At 40.0% G+C, this 14,716-nt stretch overlaps 1 protein-coding gene across 4 annotated transcripts in view; it reads left to right on the plus strand.

Annotated features, from left to right (window-relative positions):
• Positions 1-14,716, plus strand: part of Ccdc18 (coiled-coil domain containing 18) — an 80,023-nt gene that overhangs the window by 3,728 nt on the left and 61,579 nt on the right. For all 4 annotated transcript variants that reach the window (XM_090334208.1, XM_090334207.1, XM_090334211.1 and 1 more), the window contains exons 4-9: positions 2,303-2,474; positions 3,041-3,196; positions 8,760-8,866; positions 10,833-10,961; positions 12,236-12,332; positions 12,797-12,918. In XM_090334208.1, coding sequence (XP_090190334.1) covers positions 2,303-2,474; positions 3,041-3,196; positions 8,760-8,866; positions 10,833-10,961; positions 12,236-12,332; positions 12,797-12,918 — 783 coding nt within the window. The remainder of the gene's footprint in view (positions 1-2,302; positions 2,475-3,040; positions 3,197-8,759; positions 8,867-10,832; positions 10,962-12,235; positions 12,333-12,796; positions 12,919-14,716) is intronic.

The following is a 14,716-nucleotide window of genomic DNA, read 5'->3' on the forward strand; positions in this document are numbered from 1 at the left end:
TTAGCCTTGAGCAAAACGAGGCTCAGGGACAGCCTCCAGGCCCATCATTCATGCCCCACAAAAAAGGGACTATAAGTGATTAATTTTCTAATTGAGAGAAAAAAAAAATGTAGTAGGGAGAAGGGAGTTCTGGGGCTTGAACTCAGGCCCTGAGAATTGTCCCTGAGGTTCTTTTGCTTAAGGCTATCCATGCTACAACTTAAACCACACCTCCACTTTAAACTTTTTGGTAGTTCAGTATAACTAAAAATCATACAGATGTTCCTTCTAGTTTTGAACCATTATCCTTAGATCTCAGCCTCCTGAATAGCTAGGATTACAGACATGAGCCATCAATGCCTACCTTTTTTTTTTTTTTGCCAGTCCTGGGCTTGAGCTCAGGGCCTGAGCACTGTCCTTGGACTTTCTCAAGGCTAGAGCTCTACCACTTGAGCCTCAGTACCGCTTCCGGCTTTTTTCTATGTGTATGGTACCGAGGAATCGAACCCGGGTCTTCATGCATGCTAGGCAAGCACTTTAACCACTAGGTCAAACTCCCGGCCAGCCTACCTTTTTTATTATTTATTTAGCCAGTGAACTCAGGGCTTGAGCACTGACCTTGGGCTTTCTCAAGGTTAACACTACCACTTGAGCCATGGTGCTGTGTATGTGGTACCCAGGAATTGTACCCAGGGCTTCGTGCATGCCAGGTGAGAATTCTACCTCTATGCTATGGCTATGGCTATGCTCCTGCTCCCCCGACCTTATTTTTTTTTTTTTTTGCCAATCCTGAGCCTTGAACTCAGCGCCTGAGCACTGTCCTTGGACTTTCTCAAGGCTAGAGCTCTACCACTTGAGGCACAGCACCACTTCTGGGTTTTTTTCTATGTATGTGGTACTGAGGAATTGAACCCAGGTCTTCGTGCATGCTAGGCAAGCACTCTACCACTAGGCCAAACTCCTACCCCCCCCCTTTAAATAAATTTAAATTGATAGTTGAAATCATTGCTAATATATGTACTATGTACATATGTGTATGTAACATGTATATATTATATGCTATTATTACTGTATTATATATAAATACATAATAATATATATTTGTAAACACACATACACCTCTATTAGTTAATCCATTTATGGGGGGTGGGGTTGAAATCAGGGTCTTAACTGGCTAGACAAATGCTCTACCACTTGAGCCTCTCCTAGCCCTTTTTCCTTCCTTCCTTCTTCCTTAGTTCCTTCCTTCCTTTCTGTCTTGGTACAAGATTGGGATTTGAATTTTGTACCTGATGTTTTCGCTCATTGGCTAGTACTCTATAAACTGAGCCAAGCCTTCAACACCAAGAATTGATATTCCCTCCCTCCCTCCCTCCCTCCCGTCCTCCCTCCCTCCCTCCCTCCCTCTCTCTCTCTCTCTCTCTCTCTCTCTCTCTCTCTCTCTCTCTCTCTCTCTCTCTCTCTCTCTCCCTCTCTCCCCCTCCCTCTCCCCTTTCCCTTTCCCTTTTTCTTTTTCCTTTCCTTTCACATTCTTTCCCTCTCCTCTCCTCCCCTCCCCTCCCCTCCCTCCCTCCCTCCCTCCCTCCCTCCCTCCCTCCCCCCCCTCTCTCTCCCCCCCCCTCTCTTTCTTCCCTTTTCTTTCTTTCTTTCCTTTTCTCTTTAGTGTTTTTCAAATTAGGGCTTGTCTTTTCCCAGACTTGCTTGGACAATGATCTTCCTATTTACATTTCTCTGTAGGTGGGAGGGCATGGGTATACCTCCATACCCAGCTTTTTATTGGATGAGATACTGTCTCTCTTTTTATTTGAGCTGACATAAAACCAAAGTCATCCCAGTCCCAAACCTCCCAATGTCAGGCAGTTAACCATACCTGGCAGTGAAAGATAATGAGTCATGGAAATAAATGTCTTAACCTGTAACCTATGGTAACATTTTCTATATATTTTTAATATAACTCTCAGTTTAGAAGAAAAAAAGGGTACCAAATAATATGTACATATTAAGAAAGCATCTTTAATGTTTTTGAAATCAGAATAAATTATGTATTTGTAGCTTCATTAATTTTTAATTATGTAACTGGTTTTTGAATCCTATATGATACTAATGTATAGCCTTAGGAAACAGATAACTAGTTTCAAACTAGTTTAAAACCAGTGGTTTATTGAAAATTTAGTGGAAATACTACATTTATATTCCTAACTATGCATTTAATTGTCAGAATGAATACCAGTTACATCTATTTACTTATTTTCATATATAGAAAGTTGTAGTAAATAGTATACTGTGTAAAAACTAAATTACATTTTTTTTCTTTTTTCTTTAGTGCTAGTCCAAGTGAAAATTCAGATTTTACCTCTAATCCCTCAAGATCTGAAAAGCTTATTTTGGAAGACCTTTCTCAGTCCTGCCACCCAGGAATTTTGAATTATTCACCCTTCAAGAAACTTTGTAAAGCATCTGATAGTACTGATTTTCAGAAAAAGTCACGAGAAAAGGTTTTTTTAACTTGTCTACTTAAAAGTAGTTTTACTTACATGGGCCAGGAGTTTGGCCTAGTGGTAGAGTGCTTGCCTAGCATGCATGAAGATCTGGGTTCAATTCCTCGGCACCACATACATAGAAAAAAGCTGAAAGTGGTGCTGAAGCTCAAGTGGTAGAGCTCTAGCTTTGAGAAAGTCCAAGGACAGTGCTCAGGCCCTGAGCTCAAGCCCAGGACTGGCAAAAAAAAAAAAAAAAAAGTAGTTTTACTTGTATTTAAAATAATTTTTAATCTGGGCACAGTGGCTCACGCCCATAATACTACCTACTCAGAGCCTGAGATCTGAGGATCATGTTCAAAGCCAGCCTGGGCACTAAAGACCTTGAGACTCTTATCTACAATTAATCACTGAACTTAGATCCTCAAATCTCTCTCCTAAGTAGCTAGAATTACGGGCATGAGCCACTACACCTGACTTTAACTCTCTCTCTTGACCTGCTGTTAATTTAATGTTAATTTGATGTTATTTTCCATTAATTATATCTAATCTTCAAATAAAATGAATTGTTTTTTTGTTTTTAGATATCATTTGCATCATCTATGGATCAGGAAATTAAAAGCCTTCGAGAGAAACTTAATAAACTCCGGCAACAGAATGCTTGTTTGGTCACACAGAATCATTCTTTAATGACTAAAATAGAATCTGTCCACTTTGAATTAACACAATCAAAAGCAAAAGTAGGTACTGAATTGATGAGTGAGTATGCCAGTAGAAAATAGTAATCATTAGCTCACGCCTGTAATCCTAGCTACTCTGGATGCTGAGATCTGAGGATCAAGGTTCAAAGCTAACCTGGGCACAAAAGGACCTGAGACTCTTATCTCCAACTAACCCCTAGAAAAAAAAGTGGGGCTTGGCTAAAGGGTAGGACGGTAGCCTTGAGCTGAAGAGCTAAGGGACAACACCCAGGCCCAGGGGAACGGTGGTAGTCTTGAGCTGAAGAGCTCAGGGACAACGGCCTAGGCCAAGTTCAAGCCCCACGACCCACAAAAAAAAAGAAAAAGTAGTAATCATTAAGATTTCTTTTGTATATATATATGCTAATATATTTTCAGTGTGTTATGAAATTCCCTTTATATCTGAAAATTATGTAGGCTATAGTTTTGCATTTAGAGAAATCAGCTTCTTAACGTCTTAAAATTATCAATTTTTGTGTACTTATTTCTTATTCAAAGGAAGGCATTTATGTGCCTTTTTAAGAGAAAACATTCTGATACTTGAAAACTTAAAAAACAGAAAAACAGCTGGGCATTGGCGGCTCATGCCTGAAATCCTAGCTACTTGGAAGCTAAGATCTGAGGATTGCGTTCAAAGCCAGTGCAGGCAGGTACATTTGAGGCTTTTATTACTAATTAATCAGAAAAAGCTGCAAGTGGTTCTGTAGTCTCAAGTGGTAGAGTGGTAGAATAATCTCAAGCAAAAGGGCATAACCCAGGCCCAGCATTCAAGGCTCAGGACCAACAGTAAATTAATTAACTAAAAGTAGAAGATGATCCAGTTTAACCATCTTAAGAATTCCCTTACTGGTCCTTTTCATAGCTGAATCTAGATTGGATTATTTGGAATAGTTTTGACTTCTTGTTTTTTGTTGTTGTTTTGTTTTTTTTTGTTTGTTGATTTTTTTCCCCCAGTCCTGGGGCTTGAACTCAAGGCCTGGACATTGTCTTTGGACACTTTTTGCTTAAGGTTAGCCCTTGGCCAATTGAGAGCCACAGCACCACTTCTATCTTTTTCTATATATTTGGTAACGAAGAATCAAACCCAGAGGTTTGTACATGGGAGACAAGCACTTTACCACTAGGCTACACTCCCAGTGCTGTTCTAGTGCTTTCTATAGGCTGTCGCTATACCACCTGAGCCACAGTAGCACTTCTGGCTTTTTCTGTGTATGTGGTATTGAGGAATTGACCCCAGGGCTTGATGAATGCTATGCAGGCACTCTACTACTAGGCCATGCTCCTGCCCCCCTCCCCTCCCCGCTCCCCCCTGCTTTTTTTTTTTTTGCCAGTCCTGTTTGAACTGCCGTCTGAGCACTGTCCCTGAGACTCTGTGTTCAAGGCTAGCACTACCACTTGAACTGCAGCACCACTTCTGGCTTTTTTTCTGAGTAGTTCATTGGAAATAAGAGTCTTCACTGACTTTTCTGCCTAGATTGGCTTTGAATCATGATTCTCAGATCTCAGCGTTCTGAATAGCTTGGATTACAAGCCTGAGCCACCAGTGCTCAGTTGACTTCTGTTTTTTTTTTTAACTTAAAACTGCATATGAATACAGTCTAAGCATTTTCTGATATATTGCGTGAGCTTTTCATTGATAAATTATGTGACAATACCATAAGTTGAGGAATTATTTCCCTATTTAAATGGCTTCCTGTGTTTTTAATGTATTGGACTTAGCATGTCTAATAATAGAGAGCTGGTAAAATAAATTGTGGTATGCCTACAGAGTAGTTGCAATAAATCCTTTTTTAAGAAAAATGATATACATTAGTACCAAAAATGCAAAGTAAAATGGAAATATGAAGTTTAAATGATGTGAGATATATAAAGACACTTAGTACTGTATCTGTATATGCCAAGTGCTATTAATTTAGTTGTGAGAAACCATTACAGAGTAGTACATGTATATTAGTTTTATTTTTTATAAAAACTTAAGTCTCTGTGTTTTTGTATGTAGAGAGCCACATATGAAATACAGAATAGAAAGACTTCACAGTGTTCACTTCCAGAGGGATTAGAAGGTTGGAGTGGGCTTTCATTATTTACTCTGCCTATTTTGTAGATATTCTAAGTACATGTAATAGTGCAGGTATGGGAAAGCTTCATTTTTCTTTTCTGTTTTTTTTTTTTTTTTTTTTTTTTTGCCAGTCCTGGGCTTAAGCTCAGGGCCTGAGGACTGTTCTTGGATTTTTCTCAAGGCTAGAACTCTACCACTTGAGCCTCAGCACCACTTCTGGCTTTTTCTAAGTATGTGGCACCAAGGAATTGAACCCAGGTCTTTGTGCATGCTAGGCAAGCACTCTACCATTAGGCCAAACTCTCAGCCCTCTTTTCTGTTTTTAGAATACTAATGTGGTTCTGAAATTTTTCCAACCAAGGAGAAAAGTAGAAAGTGGTACAAAACTTCTTGGGTGTTTGGGTTATTTCTAGGATACAGTTCCAGAGGCCAAATTATAAAACTACAGGAAAAGAATGGTTTTCAGGCATTTCTAGCACTGTTATTTAGTAGTACGTATTTTATCATTTTGGAAGACAAATGCTGTTGATTTCTTATGCAATTTCCTTGATAATGTGTTTGTTTGCTATTAAGATTGATATGGTATATCTACCTTTCCAAGTTATTAATGACATTTAACTTTCTTTAACATACATAATTTTTCTTTTCTTTTTCTTTTTGCCAGTCCTGTGTTTGAACTGAGGGCCTAGGCACTGTCCTTGGACACATTTTGCTAAAGGCTAGCATTCTGCTACTTGAGCCACAACACCACTTGTGGCTTTTTCTGAGCATGTGGTACCGAGGAATTGAACCCAGGGCTTTGTGCATGCTAGGCTTTACCACTAGGCTATGCTCCCAGCCCTAACATACATAATTTTTCTATAAAATCATCCATGTTTATTTAAAGTAAAAAGATATAATGAAAAGAGCATAACTACTGAACAAAAAGTATGTATCACCTGGTGCAGTGGCTCACACTTGTAATCCTAGCTACTCAGGAGGCTGAGATCTGAGGTTCAAGGTTCAAAGCCAGCCTGAGCACTAAAGATCTTGAATGACTCTTTTTTTTTTTTTTTTTTTTTGCCAGTCCTGGGCTTGAGCTCAGGGCCTGAGCAATGTCCTTGGACTTTCTCAAGGCTAGAGCTCTACCACTTGAGCCTCAGCACCACTTCCGGCTTTTTTCTATGTATGTGGTGCCAAGGAATCGAACCCGGGTCTTCATGCATGCGAGGCAAGCACTTTAACCTCTAGGCCAAACTCCCGGCCCCAGATCTTGAATGACTCTTATCTCCAATTAATCACTAGAAAAGGGGAAGTGGAGCTATAGCTCAAGGAGTAGGGCAGTAGCCTTGAGCACAAGAGCTCAGGGACAAGGCCCAAGCCCAGGGTAGGGCAGTAGCTTTGAGCTGAAAATGCTCAGGGACAGCACCTAGGCCTAGAGTTTAAACCCCATGACCCGCCCTCCCACACACACACACACAAAAAAAAAACCATGTATTTTTTTAGCAATTAGAAAGATATTGTTATTTACTTATCTAAATTTCTTGAACAAAATATTATTAGAGAAGCTTTCTTTCTAGCAATTTGTGTGTGTGTGTGTGTGTGTGTGTGTGTGTGTGGTGTGTCTATGTGTGTGTGTGTGCTTGTGTACGAACTTAGGACTTCTTATTTGCTAGATAGGCACTATACTTTTATTTTTTTTGCAAAGTCCTGGGGCTTGTACTCAGGTCTGGGCACTGTTTCTGAGCTGCTTTTGCTCAACTAGCCCCCTACCACTTGAGCCATGGCATCATTTCCTGCTTTTTCTTTTTATGTGGTACTAGGGAATCAAACTCAGGGCTTCATGTATGCTAGGCAAGTACTCTTCCACTAAGCCACATTCCCAGCCCAAAGAAAGACATTTTAGATGCTATTTGAAAATGATTAAGTTTGCCTAGCTAATTTCATTTGTGAGTGATGATTGTGGAGGTAACTTTTCTGAGGAAACATCCACCTGAGCTCAATGAATATTGCACCGTGATAGTCTTTCATAACAGTTAGTTTCTCCAGGAAATAATTTTAGAGGGCCATTTGTGGGATAGCGCTAAAGATCCTGGAGTAGAAACCTGGGGGGAAAAAGCTTTCTATTGACTCCATTGTTCATCACTATTTCATCTCTGCTCATCTTTCTCTCCTGTGTCCTATCCAGGCTTCTCTGTTCCATGACTTCATATAGTAAACTTTTTGCCTCTTTTCTACAGAGAATAAGAATGTTTGGAGCATTATTCCTGTCTTTACTATCTCATGCCTACCTGTCCTAAATGTACTTTTCAGAGATAGTTATTATTGATATTTTGATTATTCATTTTAGAATAGTCTTTTCACATCATTTAAATTATATATTCCTACTTTTTTCATCTTTTAGTATCACTATGATTTTCTTTATTATGTTTTCTCAGTTCAGGATATATTCTAAAATTAGTTTTTTTTAAACACACAATAAATACTTTATTACATATTTTTTTTTTTGCCAGTCCTGGGGCTTGAACTCAGGGCCTGAGCAGTGTCCTTGGGCTTGCTCAAGGCTAGAGCTCTACCATTTGCGTCACAGCACCACGTCTGGCTTTTTCTATGTATGTGGTACTGAGGAATCGAACCTGGGTCTTCGTGCATGCTAGGCAAGCTCCCTACCACTTGACCAAACTCCCGGTCCCTTATTATATAATTTTTTATCTCTGATATTTTGTATCTATTACTGCCTTTATATGAGATTAATCTTAGAATATGTCAGTATTCTGTTTTTCCCAAGTACCGAATTGGTAATACTATTACTAATGCTACTAGTTTAAGAGTAATGGAAGGAATTTATATGCTGAGATTGTCTTGTAATGATACATTTGGGTAAATATTGATCAAAGCTATAGGATAAGCTTTACATTTGATCGATGATTGGGAATTCCTTTTTTTTTTTTTTTTGCCAGTCCTGGGCTTAAGGTCAGGGCCTAAGCACTGTCCTTGGACTTTTTCAAGGCTAGAGCTCTACCTTGAGCCACAGCACCACTTCTGGCTTTTTCAATATATATGATACTGAGGAATTGAACCCGGGTCTTTGTGCATGCTAGGCAGGCACGGTACCACTAGGCCAAACTCCCGACCCCTGGAAATTCCTTTTGAACCTCCTTATATGATTAGGAAAAGAATAAAGGCCAAATAAATCAATTTATTTTCTCATCCCAAGTACTCTTAAAAATTGCTTCTGTAGGCCAGGAGTGTAGCCTACTGTTAGAGTGATTGCTTAACATGCGTGAAACCCTGGATTCAATTCCTTGGTACCACATACACAGAGAAAGCAAAAGTGGTGCTGTGGCTCCAAACCTTGGATTCAATTCCTTGGTACCACATATACAGAAAAAGCAAGAAGTGGTGCTGTGGCTTAAGGGTAGAGTGCTAGCCTTGTGAAAGCTCTAGGGTAGTGCCTAGGCCCCAAGTTCAAGCCCCAGGACTAGCAAAAATGAAAAGTAAAACATTACTTCTTCTGTGTTTTAGATTGCTATGCTTGAGTCTGCTCAACAACGGGCAGCCAATGTCCCAATCTTAGAAGAACAGATCATAAACTTGGAAGCTGAAGTTTCGGCTCAAGATAAAGTTTTAAGGTAAAGATACCTTTTGAAGCTTTTAAAAATTTAAAGTTTTTATGTCTCTTTATGTTTGTTGGTGTAGATTGAACTCAGAGCTCATACCTGCTGAAGTCAAGTGCTGTCTCACTAAGCTCACCCCTTTGGATGTTGTCTTTTTTTTTTTTTGGTCATGGGGCTTGGACTCTGGGCCTAGGTGCTGGTCCTGAGCTCTTCAGCACAAGGCTACTACCTTACCTCTTGAGTCACAGTTGAGTCACAATACCACTTCCGGTTTTCTAGTGATTAATTGGAGATAAAAGTGTCACTATCTTTAGCACCTGGGCTGGCTTTGAATAGGGATCCTTAGATCTCAGCCTCCTGAGTAGCTAGGATTACAGGCATGAGCCACTGTGCTTGCCCTGGATATTCTTTCTTCATAGTACTTATCCTCCACTCCTGCTTCAGTAAGATTATTAGTACTTAGTAGTATATTACCACTTGTTGCAAGCCAATAATAACTTCTTCTGGCTGGAGTTAACATGTGACAAATAGGAACTACAAAGACTAAATCTAAACTGAGATGGTTATTTGCGTGCTTTTATTAAATGTGAAATAGATTGTGGGTATAATTCAGTGAGTACTTTCTTAATATATGTAAGGCCTTGAGTTTAAAAACAAAGTACTGAGGGAAAGGCTAAGTGGTTGAATACTTGCTTATCAAGTTGAGGACTTTGAGTTTAAACTCCAGACCTGTCAAAATAAAAGTTCCTCATATACTACTATATACTCAGTCCTTCAGTATGTATTTAAAATGAAATATAAGGAATTAATTATTGTATTATGATTCTCTTTTGCCTTAAATAAAATGGGATTCTTTTTTTTTTTTTTTTGCCAGTCCTAGGCTTGAGCTCAGGTCTTGAGCACTGTCCTTGGACTTTCTCAAGGCTAGCACTCTACCACTTGAGCCTTAGCACCACTTCTGGCTTTTTGCTATGTATGTGGGTAGCGAGGAATCGAACCCGTGTCTTTGTGCATGCTAGGCAAGCACTCTACCACTAGGCCAAACTCCCGGCCCCCTAAAATGGGATTCTTGATGCATGCTAGATAGTATCCTAGGCTTTTTTGTTGTTTTTTTGCCAATCCTGGGCTTGGGCTGAGGGCCTGAGCACTATCCTTGGGCTTTCTCAAGGCTAGAGCTCTACCACTTGAGCCAGAGTACCACTTCTGGCTTTTTTCAATGTATGTGGTACTGAGGAATTGAACCTGGGTCTTTGTTCATGCTAGGTAAGCACTCTACCACTAGGCTAAACTCCTGGCCCCTATACTAGGCATTTTGATTCTCAAAGTACAATATTCTTTTTTTTTTGTTTTTGTTTTTGTTTTTTTGTCAGTTTTGAGGCTTGAACTCTGGGCCTAGGCATTGTCCCTGAGCTCTTCAAGTCAAGGTCGCCGTTCTACCACTTGAGCCACAGTGCCACTTGCAGTTATCTTTGATTAATTGGAGATGAGAGTCTCATGGACTTTAGTGCTCGGGCTGGCTTTGAGCACAATCCTCTGATCTCAGCCTCCTGTTGGCTCTTTTTCTTTTGGGTGGATTACTGGCATGGCTCAGTGGTAGAATACTGGCCTAGCAAATATGTAAGATGAGTTTAAACCTCATTTATTGCCCCCCCAAAACTCTCATAGTTGACACATGATTAATATGCCTTCTACTTTGTCATTATATGTGTATCTCACTGATTTAAAACTAACATTTCCTGGCTGGAATCGTGGCCTGGTGGTGGAGTGCTTGCCCAGAATGAAGGAAGCCTTGGGTTCAGTTCCTCAGTTCCACATACTGAAAAAGCCAGAAGCAGTGTTGTGGCTGAAGTAGTAGAGTGCTAGCCTTGAGAAAGCCCAAGGACAATACTCAGACCCCGAGTTCAAAAAAAGTAACAAAATTCCTAATGTTGTATTATTCTGTCATATTTATAGTAAATTACTTTAAAATTTCTACTTCTAGAGAAGCAGAAGAAAAATTAGAGCAGAGCCAGAAAATGGTGATTGAAAAGGAAAAGAATTTGCAAGAGTGCAAAGAGGAATGTATAAAATTGAAGGTGGACTTGCTTGAGCAAAGTAAACAAGGAAAAAGGTATGTGATGTTTCTGTTTGTTTTGTGATGTTGTATTCCTAGACCTTGAGGATGCTAGGCAAGTGTTCTACCATGCAGCCATATCCCCAGCCCAAGGACCAGGGCATTGTCCCTGAGCTCTTCAGCTAGAGTTACAGCCCAACTTCCCCTTTTCTAGTGATTAACTGGAGATAAGATTTTTTTTTTTGAGAGTTCTGGGCTTGAACTCTGGGCCTGGGCACTGTCCTTGGATACTTTTTGCTCAAGGATAGCACTATGCCACTTGAGCCATAGCACCATTTCTGGCTCTTTCTATGTGTGTGATACTGAGGAATTAAACCTGGGTCTTCGTTCATGCTAGGCAAGCACTCGACCACTAGGCCAAACTTCCGGCCCCTTTGTTTTTTTGTCATGGGGCTTGAATTTAGGGCCTGGGCACTATCCCTGAGCTCTTCAGCTCAAGGCTATCACCCTGTCCTTTGAACCACAGCCCCACTTGCCATTTTCTAGTTGTTAATTGGCCCTAAGAGTCTCAGGGACTTTAGTGCCCCGCCTGGCTTTGAACTGAGATCCTCAGATCTCAGCCTTCTGAGTAGCTAGGATTATAGGCCGGAGATAGTGCACCCAGCTGTGTTTAATCTTAACCTGTAATTTTAGTACAGAAAATGTTGCATCTTTAATTATTCCTTATAAAGCAATATTCGGGGTGGGGAGGAGGGTAATGGGTACCAAGACATGTGAAAGGGTATCAATGTGAATTAATGCACCTTCTATCTGGCAAATATCATGTAACCCTTTTATTAATTACAATAAAAAATTAAAAAAAAAGCAATATTCGTTACTCAATTACTTTAATATGTTTTTTTTTTTTTTTTTTTTTTTTTTTTTTGCTAGTCCTGGGCTTGAGCTCAGGGCCTGAGCACTGTCCTTGGACTTTCTCAAGGCTAGAGCTCTACCACTTGAGACTTAGCACCACTCTGGCTTGTTTCTACGTATGTGGTACCAAGGAATCGAACCTGGGTCTTCGTGCATGCTAGGCAAGCACTTTAACCACTAGGCCAAACTCCCAGCCCCTAATATGTTTTTTTGTGTATGTGTGCCAATCCTGGGGCCTGAATTCAGGGTCCAGGCAGTTGCTCAAGGCTAACATTCTACCACTTAGCCATAGTGCCACTTACGGCTTTTTCTATTTATATGGTACTAAGGAATTAAATCCAGGGCTTCATGCATATTATGTAAGCACTCTACCACTAAGCCACATTCTCAGCCCTTAATAATGTCTTTTTAAATTTTAGAGCTGAACGACAAAGGAATGAAGCACTGTATAATGCTGAAGAGTTGAGTAAAGCTTTCCAACAATATAAAGAAAAAGTAGCTGAAAAACTGGAAAAGGTGAGAGGCAGTTGTACAAATTCAGTCTTTTGTGTTACTGTCCACTTAATAAAAACAGAAGTATATATAAGTGCAATGTCTTTATGGTTAAGAAGAAAGTAATTTTTAGTATTTATTCATGATAAAATCATTGAAATAGAATCTTAAATTTTTATCTTTTTATTTTTATTTTCATGTTTATTTATTTACTTTTCCCAGTCCTGGGCCTTGAACCCAGGGCCTGGGTAGTTTCTGAGCTTCTTTTGCTTAAGGCTAATACTCTACCACTTGAGCCAGAGTATCACTTCTGGCTTTTTCTGTGCATGTGGTACGGAAGAATCAAACCCAGGGCTCGATGCATGATGGGCAACCATTCTACCACTAGACCATGCTCCTGGCCCCCTATTTCTTTCTTAAATGTTTAAAACACCTAAGACTATGATGACTGTATTAGTATGTCTGCTTAAAACAATTTCTTGTTTTAGGTTCAGGCTGAAGAAGAAGTATTAGAGAAAAATCTTAGTAACTGTGAAAAAGAAAATAAAAGGCTACAAGAAAAGTGTAGTGTATACAAAAATGAACTTGAAGTTCTGAAAGAGAAATTAAGGTACAGTATTCTATTGTGGAAATTGAGGTTTTTGTATTGAAATTGAAACATTTTAAAACAAAGTTTTGTACTTTGTAGGTATGGATTTATTTATTTATTTATTTATTTATTTATTTATTTATTTTTGCCAGTCCTGGGCTTGGGCTCAGGGCTTGAGCACTGTCCTTGGGCTTTCTCAAGGCTAGAGCTCTACCACTTGAGCCTCAGCACCACTTCTGGCTTTTTGCTATGTATGTGGGGTACCGAGGAATTGAACCCGGGTCTTTGTGAATGCTAGGCAAGCACTCTACCACTAGGCCAAACTCCCAGCCCCAGGTATGGATTTATATAATGTAAAAGCATAAGCTTCATAACTGAAACTGTTTAGGTATGGAGTTAAATTTTAAACAATCCAAATTATAAATTTTAACATATTCATAAATATCAGCTAATATTAACTAGTGTATTTGTTTTACATATTTGAAGTCAAACCCCAGTACTGCCAAATAAAGAAAATGTTGAAGCCAGGCACCAGTGGCTCATATTTGCAATCCTAGCTACAACAAGCCTGAATCCATGAAACTTATATTTGGTTAACTTCCAAAAGACCAGAAGTGGCATTGTGGCTCAAGTGGTAAAGTGCTAGACTTGAACTTTTAAAACTGCTAAGGAGGGGCCAGTAGTTTGACCTAGTGGTGCTTGCCTAGCATGCATGAGACCCATGTTCAATTCCTTGGTGCCACATACATAGCAAAAACTGGAAATGATGCTGTGGCTCAAGTAGTAGAGCTCTACCTTTGAGAAAGCGCAGGGATTGGCAAAAAAAAAAAACAAAAGCTAAGGGACAGCATCTAGGCCTTGAGTTTAGGGCAGTACTGACAGAAAAACAAAAACAAAAACAGAAAATGTTGAGTAAAGTAAACCAAGCAGTGAAGACACATAAAGATCTCTTTTTATTTATTTATTTTTTTTGGGGGGGGGATAGTCTTGGGGCTTGAACTCTGGGCCTGGGCACTGTCCCTGAGTCTGAGATCTTCAGCTGAAGGTTTCTACGCTAGCCCTTAAGCTACAGCCCCGCTTCTGGTTTCTAGTGGAGCTAGGTCTTTAGTGCCCTGGCTGGCTTTGAACCATGATCCTCAGTTCTCAGCCTCCTGAGTAGCGAGGATTACAGATGTGAGCCATTGCCCCTGGCAGTACATGGATCTTATTGACATGGTAGGTAACAAGCTCATCTCTTTAGCTGGGTGCTGGTAGTTCAGGCCTGTAATTCTAGCTATTCAAGAGGCTGAGATCTGAGACTCCCTGTTTTGTTTTTTGTTTTTTTTCTGTGTATGTGATACTGATGACTTGAACCCGGGTATTCGTGCATGCTAGGCAAGCACTCTACCACTAGGCCAAACTCCCAGCCCCCCCTTTTTTTTTTTGCCAGTCCTGGGCTTTGAGCTCAGGGCCTGAGCACTGTCCTTGGACTTTCTCAAGGCTAGAGCTCTACCACTTGAGCCTCAGCACCACTTCCGGCTTTTTTCTATGTATGTGGTACCGAGGAATCGAACCCAGGTCTTCATGCATGCTAGGCAAGCACTTTAACCACTAGGCCAAACTCCCGGCCTGAGACTCCCTGTTTAAAGACAGTCTAGGCAGGGAAATCTGTGAGACTCCAGTTAATCATGAAAAAGCTGGAAGTGAAGCAAAGGCTCAAGTGACAGCACCTGTTGCTTAGAAGTTGATAAAAGACCAATTACTATTAACCTTTGAAAGCTGAAGAGAATTAGTTCTGAAAGCACAACTGATAAGAGATAAGGGGCAAGTTTCATTCTTG

Source organism: Megascapheus bottae, chromosome 6 (assembly GCF_031878675.1).
Source record: "Megascapheus bottae isolate mThoBot1 chromosome 6, mThoBot2.hap1, whole genome shotgun sequence".
NCBI lineage: Eukaryota > Metazoa > Chordata > Mammalia > Rodentia > Geomyidae > Megascapheus > Megascapheus bottae.